Source organism: Procambarus clarkii, chromosome 1, assembly GCF_040958095.1.
Source record: "Procambarus clarkii isolate CNS0578487 chromosome 1, FALCON_Pclarkii_2.0, whole genome shotgun sequence".
Classification (NCBI taxonomy): domain Eukaryota; kingdom Metazoa; phylum Arthropoda; class Malacostraca; order Decapoda; family Cambaridae; genus Procambarus; species Procambarus clarkii.
Window position 1 is genome coordinate 42,356,199 of NC_091150.1, and position 27,943 is coordinate 42,384,141.

At 43.6% G+C, this 27,943-nt stretch overlaps 1 protein-coding gene and 1 long non-coding RNA gene across 10 annotated transcripts in view; one reads left to right on the top strand and one right to left on the bottom strand.

Moving 5' to 3' along the window:
- The window catches only part of LOC138349580 (tyrosine-protein phosphatase non-receptor type 4-like), a 263,170-nt gene that overhangs the window by 156,369 nt on the left and 78,858 nt on the right, over positions 1-27,943 (bottom strand). For 4 of the 7 annotated variants that reach the window (XM_069300934.1, XM_069300983.1, XM_069301070.1 and 1 more), the window contains 3 exons: positions 26,937-27,041; positions 25,419-25,601; positions 13,592-13,705 (listed from right to left, as the gene is read on the bottom strand). In XM_069300934.1, coding sequence (XP_069157035.1) covers positions 13,592-13,705; positions 25,419-25,601; positions 26,937-27,041 — 402 coding nt within the window. The remainder of the gene's footprint in view (positions 1-13,591; positions 13,706-25,418; positions 25,602-26,936; positions 27,042-27,943) is intronic. The other 3 variants (XM_069301148.1, XM_069301097.1, XM_069301020.1) reach the window with 1 other exon arrangement.
- The window catches only part of LOC138350443 (uncharacterized), a 45,441-nt gene that overhangs the window by 16,547 nt on the left and 951 nt on the right, over positions 1-27,943 (top strand). The window contains exon 1 of one of the 3 annotated variants that reach the window (XR_011222095.1): positions 16,677-16,812. The exons of 1 other annotated variant lie outside the window; for it this stretch is intronic. This is a non-coding gene — a long non-coding RNA (uncharacterized lncRNA). Of the gene's footprint in view, positions 1-16,676; positions 16,813-21,805; positions 21,996-27,943 lie in introns of those variants that run through there. One more of the 3 variants, XR_011222092.1, reaches the window with a different exon arrangement.

A 27,943-nucleotide genomic window follows, 5' to 3' on the forward strand; every position in this document is an offset into this window, starting at 1 on the left:
GATGAGGTCAGGGGGGGGGGGGGGGGGTCAGACGGAAGCTCACACAAAAGTCACATACCAGAAGGAAGGTCAAACAGATGAGATCGCTGAGACAAGGCAGGTACTCTCCAACAAATGCCAGACAGATGGGTGAATAGTGTAATTACTTTTCATGTATGGTGTCGAGGTCCCCCAAAAATATGAGTCCTATTGAAAGTTGAGCCCATCTTCCTGGAGTGATGTACTTTGTGTAACTATGTGGTCGATCGTACCAGTATGTAGTGATGGGGTACCAATATGTAGTGATGGGGTACCAATATGTAGTGATGGGGTACTAATATGTAGTGATGGGTACCAATATGTAGTGATGGGGTACCAATATGTAGTGATGGGGTACCAATATGTAGTGATGGGGTACCAATATGTAGTGATGGGGTACCAATATGTAGTGATGGGGTACCAATATGTAGTGATGGGGTACCAATATGTAGTGATGGGGCCCCAATATGTAGTGATGGGGTACCAATATGTAGTGATGGGGTACCAATATGTAGTGATGGGGCCCCAATTTGTAGTGATGGGGCCCCAATATGTAGTGATGGGGTACCAATATGTAGTGATGGGGTACCAATATGTAGTGATGGGGCCCCAATATGTAGTGATGGGGCCCCAATATGTAGTGATGGGGCCCAAATATGTAGTGATGGGGCCCCAATATGTAGTGATGGGGCCCCAATATGTAGTGATGGGGCCCCAATATGTAGTGATGGGGCCCCAATAAGCCACTGTTTATGCGATTTGTATAGTCCGAGAAAATAAATCTAAACCCAAACGAAACAAAATTGCTAGGCCTAGTATAGGACATATATGTACTATATTAGGCCGCATACAGCGTGGCCTATAAACAATGGCATAGGATAGTTAGGTTGGGTTTGATCAGGTTTTATTAATAACATGTATAACATAAACTTTCTGGTTGGTGTATTTCCTGGTGGTCCAGGCCGACATGTAGTAACGATGTGGTGGAAAGTACCTATAAGTACTGTACAGGATGAACAACCCAGCGGGTTTTCTTCCTTTTGGGGAGTGTTGTACATGCTGCTATGGCGGTGTGTCCACTCACAGGATGAGTGGCGCTGCCCAATACTGTCACTATGGCGGTGTGTCCACTCACAGGATGAGTGGCGCTGCCCAATACTGTCACTATGGCGGTGTGTCCACTCACAGGATGAGTGGCGCTGCCCAATACTGTCACTATGGCGGTGTGTCCACTCACAGGATGAGTGGCGCTGCCCAATACTGTCACTATAGCGGTGTGTCCACTCACAGGATGAGTGGCGCTGCCCAATACTGTCACTATAGCGGTGTGTCCACTCACAGGATGAGTGGCGCTGCCCAATACTGTCACTATGGCGGTGTGTCCACTCAAAGGATGAGTGGCGCTGCCCAATAAACTCGCCCCTCGGGGCAAAATTTACAAAAAAAAAAAAAAACATTAAGTACTATCACTTCAGGAGGCTGGGTTGAAATTAAACTCAACCGTTAAATTGACATTTTCTATACATTTGTATCAATAGGTTAGGTGGGTTGCTTGCGGTCGTACGTTTCTGATAAAGTAAACAGTTGCACTTTGTTACGGAGAGGCCAACCGAGACTAGAGTGTTATTAACGTGTACGAGGAACAGTAATGACCATTAATAAAACTCAACACTCTGAAGATTACTGACCTCTGACGCTGTGCCTCTCAGCCTTCCCCTGCCTCCCTCTGACCGCTCAGTCCTGTCTTAGTCATCCGCTATATTGCACTTCCTGTTATACCAGCCGCTCGACCCACCACTGTGCGGCTCTTGTGCCACTCACGGTGTCGAAAGTGTTTTGGCAATGTAGAAACACAGTCTAGCAGCCTTCTGCAGCTTGCCTCGCTTCACTCAGTCATTATATGAGGTTAGTTAAACAGGATTTCCCTTCTAAAACCATGAGGTTTTTTTCTGGTAGGAAGTTCATCATCCTTGGTTCAAGCTGTCGTGTTCCTAACTGCTTGTGAAACAATGTTACAGGAGATGCCTGTTAGCGGCGCATGCCTGTAGTTCAGTGTCTCCGGCCAATCCCAGGTCTCAAGTCATGGAATTACATTGACCCTTTTTCCAGGTGTGTGGCAGCTAGCGTGTGGCTGTGGTGGTGGTATACAGTGAGCGGGGGCTGTGTTTACACTTCACATGTGTTGGTCTTTGTCAGGCGGGTTGACAGGGAAGGATGGGCAGACAGCATATTTTTGGACTGCCCAAAAAGCCTTGATACAGTACAACACAGGAGATCCTAGCAGTAAAATAGGTACCTGGGTGTTAGTCAGCTGTCACGGGCTGCTTCCTGGGGGTGGAGGCCTGGTCGAGGACGGGGCCGCGGGGATACTAAAAAGCCCCGAAATCATCTCAAGATAACCCTCAAGAAGATCCTTTGTGAGACCTATTGTAGAGTCTGCTGCCCCGGCATGGAACCCCCTACCTAAAGGAGCACACAACAAAATTATAAAAGGTCCAAAAATATGCAGACAAGCTCAGTCCTGGGTTAAGGGAACTAAGCTATGAAGAAAGACTGAGGGAACTGGATAACACTACACGAGTGGAAAGAAGGAATAGAGCAGACATGATAACAACGTACAAGATAATAAGGGGGATTGCCAAAGTAAGTACAGAAGCAATTTTCAAATTAAGGAATAGTAGAACGAGAGGACATAACTGGAAAATGGAAACAGATGAGTCACAGGGATGTCAGAAAGAACTTCATCAGTCTGAGTCGTAAATAAGTGAAACGGACCAGATGAGGTAGTTATCGAAACCACTTCGATACACAACTTCAAATTAAATATAAGAAAAACGAATGGAAAAAAGTCACTGCCTTGAACCAATGATGGTCGAAAGGCGGGGCTTAAGAGCAGATGCTCGACCCTGCACGCTCAACTAGGTGAGTATACACTAGCACTGGACTTAATTACCAGGCGTGACTCTTGGTGCATATAGTGAGTGGTAAGTTCAGCTGAACAAACACTTCCCGAGAGCTGTACCATGAGTGGTGGCCACGGACGCAGCCGCCGCCAGTGGAGGTTCACCACCTTCAGTACCCACCTCACCCTCGCCTCTTTCTTCCTTGTTACACGTAATTACTGTATTTGCTGGCGTATAACCCGCACCTTCTCTTAACACGAGCCACTGTATTTCACAAGGATTTTTTCGCGGGAAAAAATAATTCGAGTACGTTTTATCATATATTTACTGGAAGCGATTTTAAGGCACAGATTCCCTATTATTATTATCATGTTCCTTCACATAAGCAACGCCAAGAACCTAAACCAATGCGTCCTATCCACTGGCAAATATGGTCAATCTTCCCTCATCTGACATTTTTACTCCACATCAAACTTAGCAAAACTGTTACAAACGCAAGAATATTTATTTAGAATGTATATTTAGAGCATAGTTTGGGGGGCACATGAGCTGTAAAGAGAAGAGGAGATGAAAAATATCAGAAAAATATCTTACGGGGAAAAATATTCCCCCTAAAGCTTTACGGGGAAAGACGAGCCCCACAACCCCATTTTTTTTCAAAACTTGGCTATATAGATCATATATTTTGGATGCCGTTGTGAGAGAATGGTGGGTAAAATGTCCCACCAACATTATTGCATAACATGGTTTAGCAATGGTCTATGAAATCACATGGGCCAGGCATGGCTATTTATAGAACAAGCCAAGTTCTCTGGAGACAGAGAGAGAGTGTCAAGTCATCATAAAACGACCATTTTATGAACTCCATCTCAGGAAAGCCTCCATAAATGAATCCATATCAGATTATGTAATTACATCTAACAGCTATAAGCATGTCATGATAATATTTCAAAATAAATGCATATACTCAATAAGTAATTGTTTAGCAAAGTACGTTTGGTTAACGATAGTGTAAATGGATCATTAAAAAGAGCAGGGCAACCTATGTCCACCTTGGGGTGGATCGGAGTCAGTGTCTAGACGCTGTACAACGAAAACTTCACTCCTCCGCCAAGAGGCAACCCGTTCTCGCACTTGCTTATAGTCAATATTGGCTTATTTAATAAGTGCATATGTGACATACTAATTGATTGTAAATATTTTAGTTTACCTTGAAAAGCGTCATAGAAAACACCGACCTCACCTAACCTTCTTAGTATGTTAAGATAAGCATCTTATTGCTTCTTATTTACAATTATTACTTAACTTATCAACGGTATAGGTTAAGTAATAATTGTAATTAAGAAGCAATAAGATGCTTATCTTTAACATACTAAGAAGGTTAGGTGAGGTCGGTGTTTTCTATGACGCTTTTCAAGGTAAACTAAAATATTTACAATCAATTAGTATGTCTCATATGCACTTATTAAATAAGCCAATATTGACTATAAGCAAGTGCGAGAACGGGTTGCATGAGGAGACACTTCACGAAGGGACTCCTGGTTCAACCTCGACGTCGAGCGGACGTCTGGACACCTGGAAGCCGCATGATCACGTTTTGTTTTCGCGTTTGGGCTTTGCTACTGCCGTTTGGCGTCCCTATTCAACGGTGCGGTTGTCCGACGCCTGGCGCACATATCGCCTTGGGTCACGGGAGTGTTGATAGATTTTTTTACGTATTCTCAGAACACTTCTGTAAGATCAATCCGGGAGTATGCAGCTTCAGGCTGAAGTCCATACCTAGTTAAACACAAGGCAAAGTTAGAGAAGATTCAGAGGTATGCCACCAGACTAGTCCCAGAACTGAGGGGTATGAGCTACGAGGAAAGCCTACAAGAGTTTAACCTCACATCCATGGAATACAGAAGAGTAAGAGAACACATGACCACCACCTATAGAATTCTCAGAGAAATTGACAGGGTGGACAAACACAAACTATTTAGCATGAGTGGAACACGCACAAGGGGACACAGGTGGAAACTGAGTACCCAAATGAGCTGTGGGAACCGACCTGTGAGATTTATATTTATTTAATTTATATGAATTTATATTTACGTTAATTTATATACTTCGATAGCAATTTGTATAATGATAAGTGGACTGTATTTCTGCAATAATCTCATAATCTCACAAATCGATCCTCTACACATTAGGGGGGGTTTATTAGTTTATATATATGCAGCCAATCAAATTACAGTAATAGCTACATACATTGATGAGGTTCCTTATCTTATAGTACAGCAGGTTAGTCCACCAGGTATAACTAGGGTGTAGACACCAAATTATCCTCTTTGAGGTAGCTTCCATATCACCCAGTAACTGGTGCACAATCTTGCATCCTCGTCTTGACCTGTCAAAAGTGCGCTAGCTGTGAAGCCAGAATCCTATATATGACAAGTATTTCAGAGAAAACAGTACATGGAACATTAAAGACCTGGCTTAATTACCTTTAGTTTGAGGCGATTTCGCGATCTAACCGGGTCACCCTATATCCTGACATTAATGGCCATAAATGAATGATAAACGGGTTTCGGATAGACACTTAACTTGATTGTAGACATCGTGTTGGAGATGGTACCTTTGGTTTCCATAACACTACGTCCAAGTAAATTAACAGGAGCCGAATTTGCTCCCGTGTGAGCCTCTGGTCTCAATATAAATGGCTGCATCTAACACTCCATTCTATTGACGTCACTGGCCGACATTGTCCAGAATGATAGGAGCCGAACTCGCTCCACACGTCTCGGAGGTGACACAACAATAATGGCTGCCCTCCTTCCCCACTCTGACGCCTGGCCTACTTTGTCCAGATTTCAGAAAGTGATAGAAGGGTCACATTTACTCTACTTTAATATTGATAATTAAGTTAATTTATATAAGATGTTTTTATGATGGTAAAGTCCAAAGACTAATGTATTTAAGAACAATTCCCAGCAGAATAGCTGGTGAATTATAATAGTATGTGGTGATGATATCCCGTTTTCTATAGACGGTAATTCCACTACAAGTTACGTTTTCTATGGGTAACTTGTTGGTAATACAGTTATTATCTGTATGATATATTAAATGGTGTCGGATTTTCCGACATAATTCCCCAGGGGGCTGCTCACGGGTCGAAGTCCTGTTTAGAACAGACGAACACCGATACTCCTCCTTCGAATTATTACATTAATTTGATGTTAGTAGTTAGTAATCACACATTTGTGTGTCTGTTCGTACAGGACGGATGTCCCGTACTAGAGTTGCAGGGGTTAGAAGTCTAATGCGATTTCATTTCCCTGTCAACTCTTGAAAGGCTAATATTCAAGCCTTATTACATATTATTTAACCCAGAAGACTGGATGTGATCAAGTACTACAGTCAAGTATGATTCAGGGACTGCAGTGAGATCAGTGACATAGATATAACTTGAAGTTTCTTCAGGTAACTGGTCACTGATATATAAACACTGAGGCCCATGGAATACATCTTGATTAAATAATAAATGTATCAAATCAGTCATCAGATTTATTGGGGTTTAATTTAGTTAATTGATTCAGAAGATTGAATAGCTCATCATTAAAGTAAAGTATGGTTCTGAGACTGCAGTGGGTTCAGTGACATTGGTCGCAGTGACTTGTAGCTGTTTTAGGCTACTGTTCACTGATTTGCCACTGAGGCCTCATGAACTCATCTCCAGCTTTAAATGATGATACTAACATCAACCTCTGTTACTATAGTCAGCTGTAATCTCCTTAGTATAATGCTACTGGAGAAATATAATCAGCTGACAAATTTAGATTTCTACTGGTATTGTTTATCTGCAGGCATAGGTCTCCTCAGGCTTGATACTGGGCCTGAGAGTAATTTACCTCCTGCAGAGTTTAACATGGTTAAGCCCTGATATTTAGTAGGGCTACCAATGAATTGATGGTAGTAGTCTGTCCCCACAAGGACAGCTATTTGGCATTTGATTTGCTCAAATTTACCTGCAGCTGCTTGATAATAGCTTTCCAGGTCAGCATAATCAACTTGAGATTGTTGTGACAAATCTTCACATTTCTTGATCTGTCTTGTTAAGTGGCCTTTAAGACCTGCAAGGGTTCTTTTCATTCTCCCTGCATTATCCATCCTGGCTAGTTGGTGAAGCCTTGTGGGGCTTGTACTTGGGCTGCTCATAATACTGAACAAACACTAATGATAGCCTAGGGTAAATTCTGAACTCACTAGGCAATAATCCTGCCTCTACTAGAGGTTAGCACTTAAAATTAATACACATTATATATATACAATCATACACACTAATGATTTGAGTGATAAACCAGTGTCACTGGAAGTACCTTTAGGTTAGCTCTTCTATATCACCCTAGGATGGTAGAGACACTAATTAATCACTCAAAGGTGTAATGATCATAAGTAAATTATTATATATACAACTCAACTCGAGTTGATAAAAATTACACCCAAAATAGGGTCTGGACCATTCATTAATGGTGTTAGGTTGTTCAATATAGTACAACTGACTATTGTAATAATGGGACTAGTATGAACAATAATAGTTCAACTAGTCATATCCTACCCTGTTGTGGGTTGGCAATTAGTAAATATTATACTGTGATCACTAGTGCAATATATATTAAATAATTCTCTATTTTGGAGAAATAATATACACAATTATTGATAATAGCCTCTTAATTAGCCTCTATGAAACTTCTAATATTATCTAGAAGTATTAAATATTATTAGTGACCTCGCGAAATAAACTCCACAAAATTCGTAGATAATCTCTCGCGAAATGTAACACCACGAAATCCGTGAACAATCTTGCGACAGTCACTAATTTGGCTGGATTCTATATTAGCGCTGTCATTTCACGAAATAACACGCCACCAAATATCTGTGGGTGTGCATGAAACCGCTGACTAAGGCTGAACTGGGCTGAGGGAGGCTCCTGAGCTCCCACGAGGCAACGCCGCTGTCTTGACTGGCTTTGTTTAAATAACACTGCACTAGTATATTTAATGAATCCACTGGTTTGGTTAACTGGTTCATCCGGTACTAAGATGACCAAATGTGGGTTCAAAGGGTCAAATAATCCGTCATCCGGTTCGAAGATGACCAAATAATTGGGAACCGACCTGTGAGATTTATATTTATTTAATTTATATGAATTTATATTTACGTTAATTTATATACTTCGATAGCAATTTGTATAATGATAAGTGGACTGTATTTCTGCAATAATCTCATAATCTCACAAATCGATCCTCTACACATTAGGGGGGGTTTATTAGTTTATATATATGCAGCCAATCAAATTACAGTAATAGCTACATACATTGATGAGGTTCCTTATCTTATAGTACAGCAGGTTAGTCCACCAGGTATAACTAGGGTGTAGACACCAAATTATCCTCTTTGAGGTAGCTTCCATATCACCCAGTAACTGGTGCACAATCTTGCATCCTCGTCTTGACCTGTCAAAAGTGCGCTAGCTGTGAAGCCAGAATCCTATATATGACAAGTATTTCAGAGAAAACAGTACATGGAACATTAAAGACCTGGCTTAATTACCTTTAGTTTGAGGCGATTTCGCGATCTAACCGGGTCACCCTATATCCTGACATTAATGGCCATAAATGAATGATAAACGGGTTTCGGATAGACACTTAACTTGATTGTAGACATCGTGTTGGAGATGGTACCTTTGGTTTCCATAACACTACGTCCAAGTAAATTAACAGGAGCCGAATTTGCTCCCGTGTGAGCCTCTGGTCTCAATATAAATGGCTGCATCTAACACTCCATTCTATTGACGTCACTGGCCGACATTGTCCAGAATGATAGGAGCCGAACTCGCTCCACACGTCTCGGAGGTGACACAACAATAATGGCTGCCCTCCTTCCCCACTCTGACGCCTGGCCTACTTTGTCCAGATTTCAGAAAGTGATAGAAGGGTCACATTTACTCTACTTTAATATTGATAATTAAGTTAATTTATATAAGATGTTTTTATGATGGTAAAGTCCAAAGACTAATGTATTTAAGAACAATTCCCAGCAGAATAGCTGGTGAATTATAATAGTATGTGGTGATGATATCCCGTTTTCTATAGACGGTAATTCCACTACAAGTTACGTTTTCTATGGGTAACTTGTTGGTAATACAGTTATTATCTGTATGATATATTAAATGGTGTCGGATTTTCCGACATGAGCCACATAGATATTAGAAAGAATTTTTTTCAGTATCAGTATAGTTAACAAATAGAATGCATTAGGCAGTGATATGGTGGAGGCTGACTCCATACACAGTTTCATATGTAGACTTGACAGAGCCCAATAAGCTCCAGAATCTGTACACCCATTGACAGTCGAGAGGCGGGACCATAGAGCCCAAGCTCAACCCCCGTCAAGCACAACTAGGTGAGTACAATTAAGTGAGCACCTTACCTTCAAGCCGTCTCTACCGAGGGTTGGGTACTTACCTGAAAAGAAAAAGAAAAAAGAAACCATTTTATCACAAGCCTCCTTAAACAAGCGTAGCAGACCCCGGCCATCACCAGACTCTGCTACACACGGCGCACGGAGGACTACGCTCTCTGTGACATCAAACACACGCTGATGTCACAGTAACGACATATATCCCAGGAAAATCTTTGGAGCAGGATGGCGGGATCGAACCCGTGTCCTGGCTCACCCCAGACGCACGCCTTACCCATTGATCACGATAAGCTTAGAGATTACACAACCTGGAGTCCACCTACACCCACCAGGAATTTAGAAACACGGAGCTGTGAGTGGGCAGGTCTGGGGGTGACCCAGGACGCTGCTTCCATTCTGCTTCACAGATTTTCTCTTAGATTACATTTGGTTAAGTAAACTCCCAGAGTATGTCAGCAAAATTATTCGCACACAGCTTCACTATGTGATAGAATGAGAAGAAATAATGAATTTAACGATAACTACCTCAAGTTTTCAAGAAATAAAAACACTGTATTTCATTCAAAAATTGATCAACAAGAAATTTCAGTCAATTATCCCAACTACTGTAGGTAGTTGAGGCAAGTGATTGCAACCTCTGTCACCGCCGCCTACTGCAAGCGTGCACACGGGTGCATCTTCGGCAACATATTATTGTAAGTAACTGATCGACTAAAGAGGATTCACTCCTTGTCTTAGGATCTCTTTGAGGTCACTGTGATTTGTGTTTGATAAACTGTGAAAATTGTGGTGGAGGCTGACTCCATACACAGTTTCAAATGTAGATATGATAGAGCCCAGTAGGCTCAGGAATCTGTACACCAGTTGATTGACGGTTGAGAGGCGGGACCAAAGAGCCAGTGCTCAACCCCCGCAAGCACAATTAGATGAGTATACACACACACACACACACACACACACACACACACACACACACACACACACACACACACACACACACACACACACACACACAGTCCTTGGACCTATACTGTTTCTGGTATATGTAAATGATCTCCCAGAGGGTATAGATTCGTTCCTCTCAATGTTTGCCGACGATGCAAAAATTATGAGGAGGATTGAAACAGAGGATGATAGTAGGAGGCTACAAGATGACCTGGATAGACTGAGTGAATGGTCCAACAAATGGCTGTTGAAGTTCAACCCGAGTAAATGCAAAGTAATGAAACTAGGCAGTGGAAACAGGAGGCCAGGCACAGGATACAGAATAGGAGATGAAGTACTCAATGAAACAGACAGAGAGAAAGATCTAGGAGTTGATATCACACCAAACCTGTCTCCTGAAGCCCACATAAAGAGAATAACGTCTGCGGCATATGCGAGGCTGGCTAACATCAGAACGGCGTTCAGGAACCTGTGTAAGGAATCATTCAGAATCTTGTACACCACATATGTAAGACCAATCCTGGAGTATGCGGCCCCAGCATGGAGCCCGTACCTTGTCAAGCACAAGACGAAGCTGGAAAAAGTCCAAAGGTATGCTACTAGACTAGTCCCAGAACTAAGAGGCATGAGTTATGAGGAAAGGCTGCGGGAAATGCACCTTACGACACTGGAAGACAGAAGAGTAAGGGGGGACATGATCACAACCTACAAAATCCTCAGGGGAATCGACCGGGTAAACAAGGATGAACTATTCAACACTGGTGGGACGCGAACAAGGGGACACAGGTGGAAGCTGAGTACCCAAATGAGCCACAGAGACGTTAGAAAGAACTTTTTCAGTGTCAGAGTAGTTAGTAAATGGAATGCATTAGGAAGTGATGTGGTGGAGGCTGACTCCATACACAGTTTCAAATGTAGATATGATAGAGCCTATTAATCTGTACACCAGTTGATTGACGGTTGAGAGGCGGGACCAAAGAGCCAGAGCTCAACCCCCCGCAATCACAATTAGGTGAGTACACACACACACTGCGCTAGGCAGCTGAAGAGAGCAACAAAGGTGTGTGTTAAGGTCAATAGCATCTCTCTCTCTCTCTCTCACCTCTACTAACAAGTGTTATGTGGCAGCGACCCCCAGACCTTGTCCCCTCCCTGATGATTACATCCTGCTGCTGCTCTTCCTTCTTCCCTCTCTCACCTCCACAACCTCCACAACCCAACTCTCACCCCCCCCCCACAGGACCCGGGGGCCTTCAACCCCCCCCCCCCCACACAGGACCCGGGGGCCTTCAACCCCCCCCCCCCCCCCCACAGGACCCGGGGCCCTCAACCCCTCACCCCCCTCAAAGGACCAGGGCCCCTCAACCCCCCACCCCACAGGACCCGGGGCCCTCAACCTCACAACATCCACCAATCACTTCTCAATTACTTTCTGTTAATGCTAATAACTACTGAATTGCGTCCCATTAAGGATTAATTTGCTAGCAATTTTAATGAAAAAGCGCTCTTAAATGACGAGGTTTTGAAGGGGGAAGAACGGAAGAGGGAGGATTTTGAGGTGTGAGGCCAGGTGGTCTGACCACACCACCAGCTGAGGTGTGAGGCCAGGTGGTCTGACCACACCACCAGCTGAGGTGTGAGGCCAGGTGGTCTGACCACACCACCAGCTGAGGTGTGAGGCCAGGTGGTCTGACCACACCACCAGCTGAGGTGTGAGGCCAGGTGGTCTGACCACACCACCAGCTGAGGTGTGAGGCCGTAACTGCTTTAAAGTAATTAGCAGGAAGAGGATAAAAGCAGTCACTCAGTCACCCAGGTGACCACAGCAACATGCACCTCAGATACCAACACTCATCCCAGCCCGTCCTCTAAACAAAGACCTACCAACCCGTCTTCGACTCAAGTCCATTACATTCAGCGGTCAACCCCACAGACGCATTCATAAATTTTAACATGCTGTTCATTCAAAACGGGAATTTTCTCAAGTATAAATTAATATTATAATATATTAGCATATTGTGCATATATAGGCATAGGTTAGGTTAGGTTAGGTGTTTAGGTTCTGTTGGCGATTATTTGTATTTGTAGTACGTGGGTAAAGCATTTATAGCGTTGTGATTCGAACAAAATTCGTCAGTGAAGCACTTGTTCGGATATATTCGAACGTCAGCAGTTGAGAGTCGTGTGTAAACCGCTTTTCATTCATAAACAGGGGGTTTGGCGGGTGCATGGAATCACTTTTGGATCTTTCTTTGGAGGACGGGCTGCGTGTGTAAACCGTTTTTCATTCATAACCAAGGGGGCTTGGCGGGTGCATAAAATGAGCTTTGGCCTTTGTTTATGAGACCGGGATACCCAAGGTGACCTAATGCCCAAGTTGTTCCACCACCGGAATGTGTAACGAGGATTAACCAGCTTAACTTCTTTGGCAACGCAACAGTTTGGTCACTTGCGCCGCACTCTGCTCAAATACTCGCCTAACCTTTCTCGGGTAGAGGGGAGGGGGCGGCAGAAGACCCGAGAGTGGCGGGAAGGAAGCAATGACTGGCGGCGGGAAGAGCGCCTCCAGCAGGTCTGCCCGGTAGGACACGCCAACATGGCCGCTCCCGCCAGTAGCAGCATACCCGCGCCCTGCCGTCCAGGGCTGCTGGTGTTGGAGACTCTCCCCAACTTCTCGCCCTCAGGCACCACCAGCAGGTAATGGCAGGAAACTGTTTCTTGCTCCTCCCCTTCCTTCTTCTCCTTCCTCCTCCTCCTCCTCCTTGTTCTCCTTCTCCTTCCTCGCTCCTCCCCCCCCGCCCGCTCACTTTCCTCTCCCTGAACGCCCTCTCTCCATGAACGCCTCGCGGCTGAGTGGACTGCACTGTGGGGTCGTAGTGCTAAGGGCCTGGGTTCGATTCCCGGCAGAGGCAGAAACAATTGGGTGGAGTTACTTTCATCTGATGCTACTGTTCACCTAGGAGTATATAGGTATCTGGGAGTTAAGACAGTAGGTATGGGCTGCTTCCTGCGGGATGTACTCACTTAGTTGGTGAGTACACACACACACACACACACACACACACGCATACACACACGTGTGAGTGTGTGTATGTGCGTGTCAAGAGAAATATATATAGTAGACATAATAGAGGAAACCAAGAGCTAAGAGCTCGTTTCTGCAGACACAACTAGTAAATACTCACACACACACACACACACACACACACACACACACACACACACACACACACACACACACACACTATACATGGAGCCCCCACCTCAAGAAGCAGGTAAGAAAACTTGGAAAGGTGCAGAAGTGTGCAAGGAGGCTGGGGCCAGAACAACGTGCGGTGTGGGACGAAGAAAGGTTGAAGGAACTGGACGTAACGACACTGGAAAAGAGGAGAGAGGAGACATGACAGAGATATATAAAATAGTTGGATAAACACTTTGGAAGAGAAATGTTTACAAATAACTCCAAAAGAATGAGAAGACTCATGAGAATGAGTCTGAGAATGAGTCTCATTCTCAATGAGAATGAGATAGAAAAGAGAGAGAGAGAGAGAGAGAGAGAGAGAGAGAGAGAGAGAGAGCGAGCAGCCACAGATGTTAAAAAGCACAAGAGTCGTAGAAATATGCAAGAAAATGATTACGTAGAAGGAAGCTTCACTCAAAATTTCAAAATTAGTTGTGAGACATGTAGGTCAGACATCAATACACGGCGGCTGAAGAGGTGAGGTCCGAGAGCTAACGCTCGACCCGACAGCCACAAATAGGGGGGGATACATGCACACAAACACCAACCCATCCTCCATCACCGAACATGCAACATATGGATGCGTTAATGTTTTTAATATGATGCAACTGAATAAGATATTTCTCAAGTAGAAATTATTATTATTACAATACATTATGGTCTAATTAGGCAGACGTTAGTTTTGAGGAGAACTTCATATTAAAAGTAATTGAAGCACACACACACACACGGGTGGAGGGGCAGTGGCTGAGTGGACAGCGCTTGGGATTCATAATCCTTGGGTCCGGGTTCGATCCCCCGGCGATGGCGGAAAACAAATGGGCAGAGTTTTTCACCCCGATGCCCCTGTTACCTAGCAGTAAAATAGGTACCTGGGAGTTAGACAGCTGTTATGGGTTGCTTCCTCTCTCTCTCTCTCTCTCTCTCTCTCTCTCTCTCTCTCTCTGTGTGTGTGTGTGTGTGTGTGTGTGTGTGTGTGTGTGTGTGTGTGTGTGTGTGTGTGTGTGTGTGTGTGTGTGTGTGTGTAAAAAAAAAAAGTTGATTGAGAGTTGAGAGGCGGCCAAAAGAGCAGAGCTCAACCCCCACAAGCACAAGGTGAACACCCCCCCCCCACACAGTAATGGAGACCCACAGGGGTGAGTGGTGGTGCATAGTATATATGAATGATAGTGCTGATGACTCAAACGTTCTTACATTAGTGTTTGTCTAATTCATTCAACCCTGAATGATTACTATAATTTGTTGGCCTTATCGAAAACTGTACACACTGACCACACCCCGGGCACCGCTGGGTATCCTTTCTACAATGTTATGTACCCACATAGTGTGACACTTTCTACAGATCAAAAGGAACAGCAACAACCGAATTAGCTGGAAAAAACGGCAATAATTAGAGTTAATTATGAATAAAATTTCACCAAAATGTTCAAATGTGAAGCGAAAAGGGACCAAGAACTATCTATCCATTAGCAAACACCAACAGGTAAGCATGTAGTACACAGGACGTCAACACAATATTCACCAAGCACTTACTCATTCACTCACGAAACCTGTTCATCTTTACTAAATCATGGTGGCTTTGTTTACACTAATCACATCAACCCGTCCTCGGCTCAAGTCCATTATATCCAGCGGTCGACCCTACAGACGCATTCATAATTTTTTATAAGTTTTTCATTTAAAACGGGAATTTTCTCAAATATAAATTAAATTATACACTATTAGCATATTGTGCATATATAGGCATAGGTTAGGTTAGGTGTTTAGGTTCTGTTGGCGATTATTTGTATTTGTAGTACGTGGGTGAAGCATTTATAGCGTTGTGATTCGAACAAAATTCGTCAGTGAAGCACTTGTTCCGGATATGTTCGAACGTCAGCAGTTGTGAGTCTTGTGTAAACCGCTTTTCATTCATAAACAGGGTGTGTGGCGGGTGCATGGAATCACTTTTGGGTCTTTGTTTGGAGGACGCGCTGATCAAATAGCTAACGAGCTCCGAAGCACTTGGAGGTTGTTCACGACAATAATAACCTCGTGTTGCAAAGCTTCCAACTCGTAAACTGAGTAATAAACAAAGCCGTCGTGATTAAAGAAAGATGCATAGGTTTCGTAAGAAGTTGCGTAAGTCCCTGGCAGATACTGGTGAAAGCTTCCACCCTAACACTGGCCTGACAACATGTTGTACCTCAGGTGGTAACAAGGCTAGACATGACAGGAATAAGTAATTGCTAAAAGAAAGTGCTAAGCCACATGACTATACACAATGACTAGAAGAGAGAGAAATGCACAAAATAAATAAACAATCATCAAAGAGGAACACTGACCGTTAGCACTGTTACTTAAGCCAAACCAATTTACGGAGCAGTGCTCCTGCTCCGTCTAGGAGAGCCACCACCTGGGAAAATAAATCTATCTTGCCCAGGTAGGTAGGCAGGTAAGTGGGTTGGTGTGTAACACCTTTATAAATATAACTAATAATGTAACACTAATATATTTATACTAACACAGGAAGCAGCACGTAACAGCTGTCTAACTCCCAGGTACCTATTTACTACTAGGTAACAGGGGGGCATCAGGGTAAAAGCAACTTTGCCCACTTGTTTCCACCGGCGGCCGTGATCGAACCCGGACCCTGGGATTACGAGTCCCAAGCGCTGTCCATTCAGTCACGGCCCCTGTGTGTGTGTGTCTGTGTCTGTTGATTGTTATAGGTGGTGATGCCGACCACAGTAGTCAAAAACCTTGAGCATTAACATATATCATGAGACCTCAACGAATCCCCGGGAGATGAAGCAGTTGGAAGGTGGTTCACGAGGCGCCCTCACCAGCCAGAGCTCTGGGGGTGGTTCAGGTGGCGCCCTCACCAGCCAGAGCTCTGGGGGTGGTTCAGGTGGCGCCCTCACCAGCCAGAGCTCTGGGGGTGGTTCAGATGGCGCCCTCACCAGCCAGAGCTCTGGGGGTGGTTCGCGTGGCGCCCTCACCAGCCAGAGCTCTGGGGGTGGTTCAGGTGGCGCCCTCACCAGCCAGAGCTCTGGGGGTGGTTCACGAGGCGCCCTCACCAGCCAGAGCTCTGGGGGGAATGTGTCTCACAATGTTTTCCCACGTGTGATGTCAGTAATGTGTGTTTGTGTGTTCTATCTTCACGGATCCAGTAACATTCACCAGTTACCGCGCCAAACCGAATGTGGCTCAGTTCTCCCGCTAACTAGTGTGTTCTTCAGCCCGTGACTGTACGCTTTCTCGGTGAGTGTTGCCCGCGCTCTTCCTCACAGTTACATGTTCCACCTCACACGGCCGCGGGGACATTAAATACCACTATCACCAATATATCATCACCAATAATCATCGCTAGCTAACCGCAGGATAGGGTAAGCCATTACGACTATATAGCACCTGGAAGGGATCAGGATAAGGATTTGGGATGGGACGGGGGGGGGGGGGGGGGGAATGGTACCCAACCACTTGGACGGTCGGGGATTGAACGCAGACCTGCATGAAGCGAGACCAGTCCAGGCGCCGGACCCACCATCACCACCCCTTCCTTCACCGTTACGGGCTCACTATATAGCCCGTGCTACATGGGAACAGTGTCCCGAGTAGCTGAATCTAAAATAACAACAACCCTTCGCCGCTCACTTGTCATACAAGTGTACTTATAACTTACTCAGGTATAAGTTGAGAATAATTCTGCATGTGACATGCAGGTGTGTTCAACGTTTATCACCTTAAATATATAACTTTCAGGTATACAAGTTGCAAGCTAAACAGTTACTCGCTTTATGCCAAAAAGATAGGTTTGATTTAGACTGCTGAAGACCTGTTTAGTCCAGCCGTTATTGTCATGACCTGTATGTTGTTACGAATACAGCTTCTGGTGCTGACAATAACGTGGCTAAAGATCAAATATCCAGGGCACACGTGACATGAAGGTGACGCCGCTTCGGTCCGGCCTCGAGCCTTATTAAACCCATCTGATAAAAGCTCCAGCACTAACCGAGACGTCGTAATCTTTATATATATATATATATGGCACGAAATGGGTGCCATATATATATGGCACGAAATATATATATATATATGGCACGAAATGGGTGCCATATATATATGGCACGAAATATATATATATATATGGCACGAAATGGGTGCCATATATATATGGCACGAAATATATATATATATATATATATATATATATATATATATATATATATATATATATATATATATATATATATATATATATATATATATATATATATACAACTTTAGAACACTTTCCCACCAGGAGACTCGAACCCTAGCCAGCACAGAAGCCTTCCAGCAACTGGCATAACAGGTACGCCTTAACCCGCTCCACCACCCGCTCAGACCCTTAAAAGAGATGGTAATTTCGGAGTATTTAAATACCCCAAAGATCAACACCTCCCAAGAGCACCAGAGCAAGTGAGGGGTCATTTATACGTTAATTTCATCAAGTCCCTGTTAATATGGGAAGACACAGTGTCTCTGCTTAAGGCACAACTCTCCTAAACACGAGAGTGAAGTATACAACTTTAGAACACTTTCCCACCAGGAAAGTGTATATATATATGTATATATATATATATATATATATATATATATATATATATATATATATATATCTATATATATATATATATATATACGGAAAATCCACAGAGAAATGTGAAAGGAAGTGAACGTTTCGGCCTGATTAAAGCCGTTGTCAACACCAAACTGACGAAACACACGAAAAGATATATATATATATATATATATATATATATATATATATATATATATATATATATATATATATATATATATATAATTGTTTGTGTGTGTGTGTGTGTGTAGGCGGATTATTTACCTTCAAATATCCACTCTTTTTAGAGGCAAGTTATCCAGCCCAAGGCGCTCTGGGGTCGCCCCGACAACCACCTTCCCAGCATTACACCAGCTCCTGGATTCCGTCACTTAGCATTATTCCTTCCGTTGACGCTGTGGGAGTAAGGATTAAGGAGTGCTGAGACGGCATCGAACCATAGGTCGGTGAGACTACTTTCACTCTCACAAATGAGTGCTAGCGCTCATAATGACTGCGCACGCTCCCTACAGTCACCCGTATTCTTTAAAAACACGCGAAAAGGTGTCACTATTGCACAACTCGGTGCAATAGATAAATGACAAAATACCCATTTCGTGCCAAGCCCAAATAGTTCTCACACGTAGAGAACTATCTCCACGGTCAATTAAAAGTGTCCTCTCCTAACCTACCAGAGGACCCAAAACAAGAAAACGGAACAGCACGACACTTTTGCCAGCCGCTTCCATTTTCTAGTACGATAATTTTTGGTCTTATGTAACGCCTAAGAGCGAAAAGCGACGTTCTTTGTAAGAGAACAGTTTGCTCACACTGCTCTAACCAGGGGCCAGATTCACGAAGCAGTTACACAAGCCCGGGGAGCCGGTCGGCCGAGCGGACAGCACGCTGGGCTTGTGATCCTGTGGTCCCGGGTTCAATCCCAGACGCCGGCAAGAAACAATGGGCAGAGTTTCTTTCATCCTATGCCCCTGTTACCTAGCAGTAAAATAGGTACCTGGGTGTTAGTCAGCTGTCACGGGCTGCTTCCTGGGGGTGGAGGCCTGGTCGAGGACCGGGCCGCGGGGACACTAAAAGCCCCGAAATCATCTCAAGATAACCTCAAGATAGCCCTTAAGAACTTGTACATCTTTTATCTATTTTTGGCGGTTTTGTTTACAAATATTAAACAGTTAATGAGCTCTGAAGCACCAGGAGGCTGTTTATAACAATAAAAACAGCTGATTGGGAAGTTTTCGTGCTTGTAAACTGTTTAATAAATGTAACCAAAGCCGTTAAAGATTGAGGAAAGACGTACACTTTCGTAAGTACTTGCGTAACTGCTTCGTGAATCTGGCCCCAGAACGCTGAGTGGCACCTCGTAGATTGGATTACATAAAGAAACTGAGAACATAGTGAGTGTGTGATGGAGACGGAGAGAATAGCTTATGTTGAGGTAATGTTAGTCACATGGGTAGTGCCAAGACCTATCCCTAGTCTTTCGTACCAAGACTAGGTACGAAAGTTCAAAATTCAGCTGAAAAAAAGTCTTCAAGAATAATGAAAGGAACTTTTCACATGCCGCAGACTTCCTGTCCCCGCCGAGGCCACTAAAGAGATGATGACCCTCAGGTAAATTCAGAATCACCAATAAACGCTGGATGTTTTTAAGTTCAAATGGCCGGAGAAGGGTAACGTGAGACCTGTATTAGTGGTGTTTTGGTTTTATTGAAATATTAGTGTGTAGCCTACTGATAAGCTCTGGGCCGGCCCGACAAGCAGCTCCCCGACACTAAGAGCTCTGGGCCGGTCCGACAAGCAGCTCCCGGCACTAAGAGCTCTGGGCCGGCCCGACAAGCAGCTCCCCGACACTAAGAGCTCTGGGCCGGCCCGACAAGCAGCTCCCGGCACTAAGAGCTCTGGCCCGGCCCGACAAGCAGCTCCCCGACACTAAGAGCTCTGGGCCGGCCCGACAAGCAGCTCCCGGCACTAAGAGCTCTGGCCCGGCCCGACAAGCAGCTCCCCGACACTAAGAGCTTGCTTGGACCACACTCTCACAAGTCAAACCTAGCCCCAGGCCGGGCTTGGGGCGTAAGACTCCCTGAACCCTCTCCAAGTAAGTGTACCAAAATGACAAAACTGAAAGGTATTTATTGAAAGGTTCATATGTTCATGCATTTTTAAGATAAATTTCTTTCTATATTATTTAATACAAAGTCTCACCGGATATACTTGTCTACGTAGAGTAATGGGCCTACCGAGGCCCTCCTTCCCTAGGCTAGGGCAACGTCTGATGTTAGCTGCATGTTATCTACATCAAATCCCTAACTCCTAAGCACTTATGTACGACTGGGTGAACAGAGACATCAGGAAACGTGCACTAGCACCTCGTCCTGCCCCCAGGAATAGAACCCGGAACCTGCCCATTGTAGGCCGCCTGCCCATGGGACGTGTGGAAAATGCCATGTTTTTGTAATATCTAATCCAACTTTATCGTTAAAGAGAGATTGTAAAAGAAAGTACGCGTACGAATTCTGAGACAAAAGATAATGGAGAGTTTATCTGATTGCTCTCGTTTTTGTTACTTCTCCGAGGCTACGAGTTCTCCCACTCTTACCAGAAGACAGTACCTACTCTCCCACACCCCCCACAGTGTGGGAGTGTAGGGAGCAGGTGTGGGACGGGGTGACAGAGGACGAGGCGTGGGGGCGGAACACTCCCAGCGACGAGCCCCTCACCTTTAAGGCAACATTACCCTACTTCCTCCACTGCCATCATCCACAACACGGCACCCTCATCTGTCACGCTGTTTATCTTCCCCTCTTCCCCTTCCTCTCTTCTTGGTTTTCCCCTCTCTCCCCCTCTCCCCTCCCGCTGAAGGTGGTCTACACACCCCCCACCTCACTGCTGGTAGGCTCCAACACCCCCCTCCCTCCTCACTGCAAGTAGACCACACAACCCATACTGAAGGTAGGATACCACATCCACCCTTCAGGTAGACTAGACCACCCCTCAATGCAGGAAAGCTACGCCAGCAATAATGCAGGTAGTCTACACCCACCCCACAGGTAGTCAACACCCACCCTACACCCACCCCACAGGTAGTCTACACCCACCCCACAGGTAGTCTACACCCACCCTACAGGTAGTCTACACCCACCCTACACCCACCCCACAGGTAGTCTACACCCACCCCACAGGTAGTCTACACCCACCCCACAGGTAGTCTACACCCACCCCACAGGTAGTCTACACCCACCCTACAGGTAGTCTACACCCACCCTACACCCACCCCACAGGTAGTCTACACCCACCCCACAGGTAGTCTACGCCCACCCTACAGGTAGTCTACACCCAACCTACACCCACCCCACAGGTAGTCTACACCCACCCCACAGGTAGTCTACACCCACCCCACAGGTAGTCTACGCCCACCCTACAGGTAGTCTACACCCACCCTACACCCAGCCCACAGGTAGTCTACACCCAGCCCACAGGTAGTCTACGCCCATCCCACAGGTAGTCTACACCCAGCCCACAGGTAGTCTACGCCCACCCTACAGGTAGTCTACGCCCACCCTACAGGTAGTCTACACCCACCCCACAGGTAGTCTACGCCCACCCTACAGGTAGTATACACCCACCCCACAGGTAGTCTACACAGCTGCCGGTAATCAAGACCAGCTCGGGGACAAACAAACTACCTCTCACGGGCGTGACGTCAAGCCGATAATTACCATATTGGCCATCAGTCAGGCGGCCGCCTGCCGTCACGCCCACGTCATCAACAACACCTGTTGAAGGCCGCTTATCAACAAATGTATTTGATCACAGCACAATACAGGTGAACAATGTGGGAGGGACGGTACAGGGAGGGCAGTAGTGGGAGGGAGGTACAGGGAGGGCAGTAGTGGGAGGGAGGTACAGGGAGGGCAGTAGTGGGAGGGAGGTACAGGGAGGGCAGTAGTGGGAGGGAGGTACAGGGAGGGCAGTAGTGGGAGGGTGGTACAGAAGGGAAGCTTCAGAGAGGGCAGTGCAGGTAAATGTCTACTAGCCAGATGAGGAGAGTGAACACCTATGCATCTCCTGCGGAGGGGGTTTATACATTTCCTGGCCTATTGCAGTTACACTAAAAGTTGCGATAATTTAGCCAGGAGCAGCTGAAGGTCCTCCCAGGTTACAAGTAACAAATATCGTTCCCAGTATCTATAGGATTGCCCGTAATGTCTTATTTTGATAACCTTTATACCTGATGCTACACTATGCTTTGTGAGGGGTTTTGCATTGCGGGGTTGCAAGTATTTTATGGGTAGGAGAGGCAGGGAAAGATTTGTGATGTGTAGTTGAGATTTTCTTAGATACACCTCCTAGGTTTAACAGACTCAAACTTTTGATTAATTTTGCCAAGGTATGGGTTTCCTCAATTCATTTTGTTATGTCAGGAAACCTGTGTATACTGTATACAGTATATCCTTTAGGTTTTTATCGAGGTCCCACCAAGTTTGCACAATTGACCGTCTCCTGGATACAACCCGACAACAGCTGTCTTACTCTTTGGCACCTACTTACAGTTAGGTAAACATAGTCAGTAAGCCAAATAAACTGCCATATCATTACTGGCATGCCTGGGAATTGAATCCAGGATCCCCCAATTGTGAGTAAAAAATTAAACGAACTGTACTTTGAGACCTTTAAGTTCAACTATTGAGTTGAGGTATCCTCAGTACTTGTAGCCCTGTATACAAGTTGCCCTTGTTGAACATAGCAAAGCTGCAGTGGCATATGCTCTAACAGCAGCCTATATATAGCCCGTCTTTGTCATTTGGATATTTGTGCCGATAGAAAATAACACTAATGAGCCTTCCTAGAGCTCCTGCTAGACACAGAAGGTCAACTACCCACCCCAGGGAAAAGCAGTCTCAACCGAGACTAGTACCATCAGAGCAGGTGAGCTAGCTGGAGTTGGCTCTATCCCTCATGCAGTCTGATGTAGGCTAGATGAGGCTATTTCCATGGAGTGAAACATAAGTGTAAGTGGAGTGACCAGGAGTGTTATTTTTGAGGATGCCTGGGAGAGATCATAATGGCCAAAGTACGTTCATCACACAACAGAAATGTTGGTGTATGAGTGAGAGTATGGCACGATGAGACCAAAGCATACAACTCTACTAAGCTTATCCATTTATGTATCACTCTATGAAGAGCTACCTCTCTTACTTGGTCCAAAACAGAATACAGTAAACTGTGTATATGCTTGACAATGATTGTATCTATGTGTATTAGGAATGAATGGATTAACTGGGAACCTGTATCATGCTTCTTCTATATACTGTACTTGTTCAGACAGAGACAGTCAGCGGGCATAATGAGAGTGCAAGTTGGTGTTGTTTCCCTCCCACATCTTCACAAGTATACCAACCTTCACAATTGGTTGGCTCTCAAGCTCTTCTTAAACTCTTGTATCTGGATACAAGAATTGTATTCTGATACAAAATGGTTGCTTGTGGGCTTTCACCCACAAGTTACAGTCATGCACTCACAGGCATTATACACATACAATTCTAGAAATGAATTTCCATTTGGAGATTTTATTAATAGATATTTTTCATATACCCTGTATGTACACAGTGTACAGGTTGAATACACCCTTGGCATTACCTGATTTACAATTATGCATTTAGAATTAGCATAGAACTAGCACAAATAGACAATGTTAACATCAGCAATAAAAATGGTGGAAAATTCCTTGGCCTATACATAGATAAAAGACTCAACTTCAGCACCCACATACAACACATAGTCAAAGAAAGTACAGTATAAAAAATTGTCGGTATACTCTCTAAAATCAGATATTATGTTCCGCACTCTGCTCTCCTTTCATTATACTACTCACTACTCACTAATCTATCCCTATCTTACACACGGTATCTGTGCTTGGGGTTCAACCACTGCAAATTACCTCAAGCCCATCATCACCCAGCAAAAATCTGCTATCAGAACAATAACTAACTATTTTCAGACAACACACAGCTACTCTGTTTAAATCCCTTAACATGCTAAACATACACTCACTCCGTACATTCTCTTGTGATATTTACACACAAAACCTTGTTCCTTAATGCAAATTCTGATCTGAAACTCTTCCGTGACAGATTTAATAGAACCTATAATCACCAAACCAGAAATAAATATATCTTTGATATCCCCAGAGTCAAACTAAATCTGTGCAAACACTCTCTGCAAGTAAAGGAACCTAGTCTATGGAACTCGCTCCTTAACAAATTAAAAAGCTGTCCAACCTATGCCTTATTCAGAAGTAAAATAAAAAAGTACTTAATTTCATCATCATAGTTTCCTACCTAGTGCTTCAAACTTGCACTGTATCTTGTGCTATGCACTCCCTCAATATATGTGCCTAAGACATGTCAACTTCACCACTGTAATCACTGCTATCAACTTATATCACAGTTTTTTTATTATTTTGTATTTATTTATTTATATATACAAGAGATCTTACATTCTTGTACAGCCATTTGCACGCATGGCATTTCAGGCAAGTCCTTAATCCTATGTATCTTGGAATACGACCCCGCCAAATCGTTTAACAACCAGGTACCCATTTTACTGTAGGGTAAATAGAGGCTACAGTTAAGAATTGGTGCCCAGTAAATATTCCCCGGCCAAGATAAGAACCCAGGACATAGCACTCGTGAAATACCAGGTGAGTGTCTTACCACTACACCATAGGGACTGCTTGATTGGTTCAAGTTATGTTGAACACAAATTTTGCTACAATATACTGTACCTATTAATAGTCCTCAAATTATGCTACAATGTACCTGTTTATAATCCTCATAATTTACTAAAATGTACCTATTTGTATTCTTCAAATTTTGCTACAAATACCAACTTAAAAATTATCTTTTAGATTAAGGACCTACCCAAAATGCTATGCATGTTAGTGGCAATGCAAGAATGTAAAAACATCAATGCTATGTACTCTCATAAACCCAATGTACCTTCTTGAATAAATAAATAAATAAATAAATAAATAAATAAAAAATTGAAATATTCTGCCTCTTTGGTGAAGGGCTTTTGGCCATTGCACCTTAGGGTCAGTCAAGATCTTAACTCTATATTCGCCAAAAGGAGGGTCTGAATCAAAAGGAACCTGTTCTATAATCCAGTTCAGAGATAGAAGACTCGTGGAACTGGTCGCTCATCATTCATTCCAGATCTATAATATATAACTGGAAATAATACTCACTCATCGGGTGTTTGAGCTTCGCCCCATGCCATCTTGGGGGTTTTCGCACCTTGGAGGGAAGTAACTTTGTATCCTGATGAGTCTGTCCGAGGTCTTAGAGATGAACCTGAGCCTGATCTAGCTTTACGGCCTAATTCACTTGGTGTAGGCACAGTTTGACGCGCAAACCTCTTGGACGGTGACCTGCATGTGAAATAAATTTAAATTGTTATACAGTAAGTTCTTAATAGGGATAATGTAACTGAGAGTAATGATTGATTTCTTTTTGGTTATAAGGAGGGTGATAAGTAAAGTGAATTGATAGGACTTTGAAAAAGACGAGTGTTGTGTCAGATCAAAATGCAGTGTCTCAGAGATTGGTTAAATTTCTAGTTGGTTGAGATACAAAATAAAAGGATAAAAAGCTGATAACCAGACTTAATTGTGTAGAAATTTGCCACGAAAAGAAGAGGAAAAGAAAATATGCAAAGGTTAATTAAGCATTCCCACTAGAAGCATTGAATAGTGAATAAAGAATGAGAAATGTATGTTTAAATAAAAAGGTGTTGACAAAGATAATTAAATTAGAAACAGATGGAGAAAATACTTTAAGAACTAATATTATGTGATGAAAGATAGAGGCAATGGCTCAAAATGTATAAAGAAGGGAATAGGATGAAGCCACTATAATGTTGAAAGAATCTTTACCATACCAAAATATAGAAAAGCAGTTAAGGTATAGATTGGTAATTTAAATTCAAGGAGGTGGAAAGTTAATGACTGCAATTGAGTGGTTGTAGGAGATGATATAGCATCATAGTAGTACTGTACTGTGGTAAATTATAAAGTGGCACATCTCTGGACATCAGCTCTTATAGCATAGTGAGAAACCAGGAGAATGCGTTGAACTTGTGGAATATAGTTCAATAACATGTTGAAACATGAAAGGAAACTTATAGAAACATGGTAGGAAAAAATATTATAACATTAATATTTCATCAGAAGGCTGAATAGTACGTGTATATGATGCTGCACAAACCACTCACAAAAGGGCAACTCAAAGACGGAAACAGAGCATTAAACATATAGACAGGATCGAGAGGGGACAAAATCCTCAGGATAAAATAAGAATAAATAAAATATAATGGAGGTATGTGTATTAGGAATGCTTGATATCAAGCATCAACCCCATATCAAGTGGCTATATCAATCCAAATCAAGAATCCATATCAAGTGGCTGCACAACTCTTGGCTCACAACCTACTACCCCCTCACTGCTTGGGGCTAAAATACCTAGCACAACAATAATGTATCTTCAACCATAAAAGTATATGAAACTCTGCTTGGGGCTGAAATACCTGGAACATCTACGTAACTATTCTCCAAACAAAAGAAGAAATCAATCTCTCACCTTACACTGTGTCTTACATGCCAATAAGCATTCAAGCACTTCCCTTATACAATAATATGTCCAAAATGGTCCTATGTAATTCTTATTTTATTTATGCACTGAAAGCCACAGGTTTAGTCATAACTTACCGAACAAATGTGCGTTCAACTCTTGCTCTTCTTTTGCACTCCTCCACAGTTTGAAATTCTGTACGCCCACTATAACGAAACTTGCTGCCCAAAGTCAACAGATTTCTGGAATACAACAAATGATTAATAAGCTTTTCTGTCATATTGTGCAACATAAATACAGCACATGCTGTGTGAGGTACAAAAATATGACAGACATACAGTATTTAAAGATCATAAATTTATAACAATACTGTATAACAAAATAATGTAAAAAGATCTTCATAAATTATACAATTAAAATGTGTAGATACTGTACTTATAATTACACACAGAAATCACAATAACGTGATGCATCAATGAACAATCCACAAGGGCCGTGACGAGGATTCGAACCTACGTCTGTGAGCATCCCAGACGCTGCCTTAATCGACTGAGCTACGACATGAACAGATGGTAAAAGAATTGAAACCGAAGTTCTACTGAACTTACTGGATCCTGCAGCCTCTCCGAGACACAAACCAGGGTTTTACACAACTCCCCCATGCACTCGAGCTATGTCAATAGGCCGTTCTACCTCTTTGCCCTTCCTTCATTACATGTAAATGTAGAACGGCCTATTGACATAGCTCGAGTGCATGGGGGAGTTGTGCAAAACCCTGGTTTGTGTCTCGGAGAGGCTGCAAGATCCAGTAAGTTCAGTAGAACTTCGGTTTCAACTCTTTTACCATGTCGTAGCTCAGTCAATTAAGGCAGCATCTGGGATACTCACAGACGTAGGTTCGAATCCTCGCCATGGCCCTTGTGGATTTGTACCTATAAAGTTTTGATTCCTAACAAAAATTCTTAATAAAATAATAATTCTACTAAAAAATTACTTTTGCACATTTCTCATTGATGTTGCAGCATGTACAGGAAGCTGAGCAGGCTTCCAACAAGCTGCCGGCTTCCTGGCCTCGTCGAGACCACTAGTGTCAGGGGCTCTTAGGTAAACTCGGGTAAATTCCGGTAAATATACAGTAGTTTAC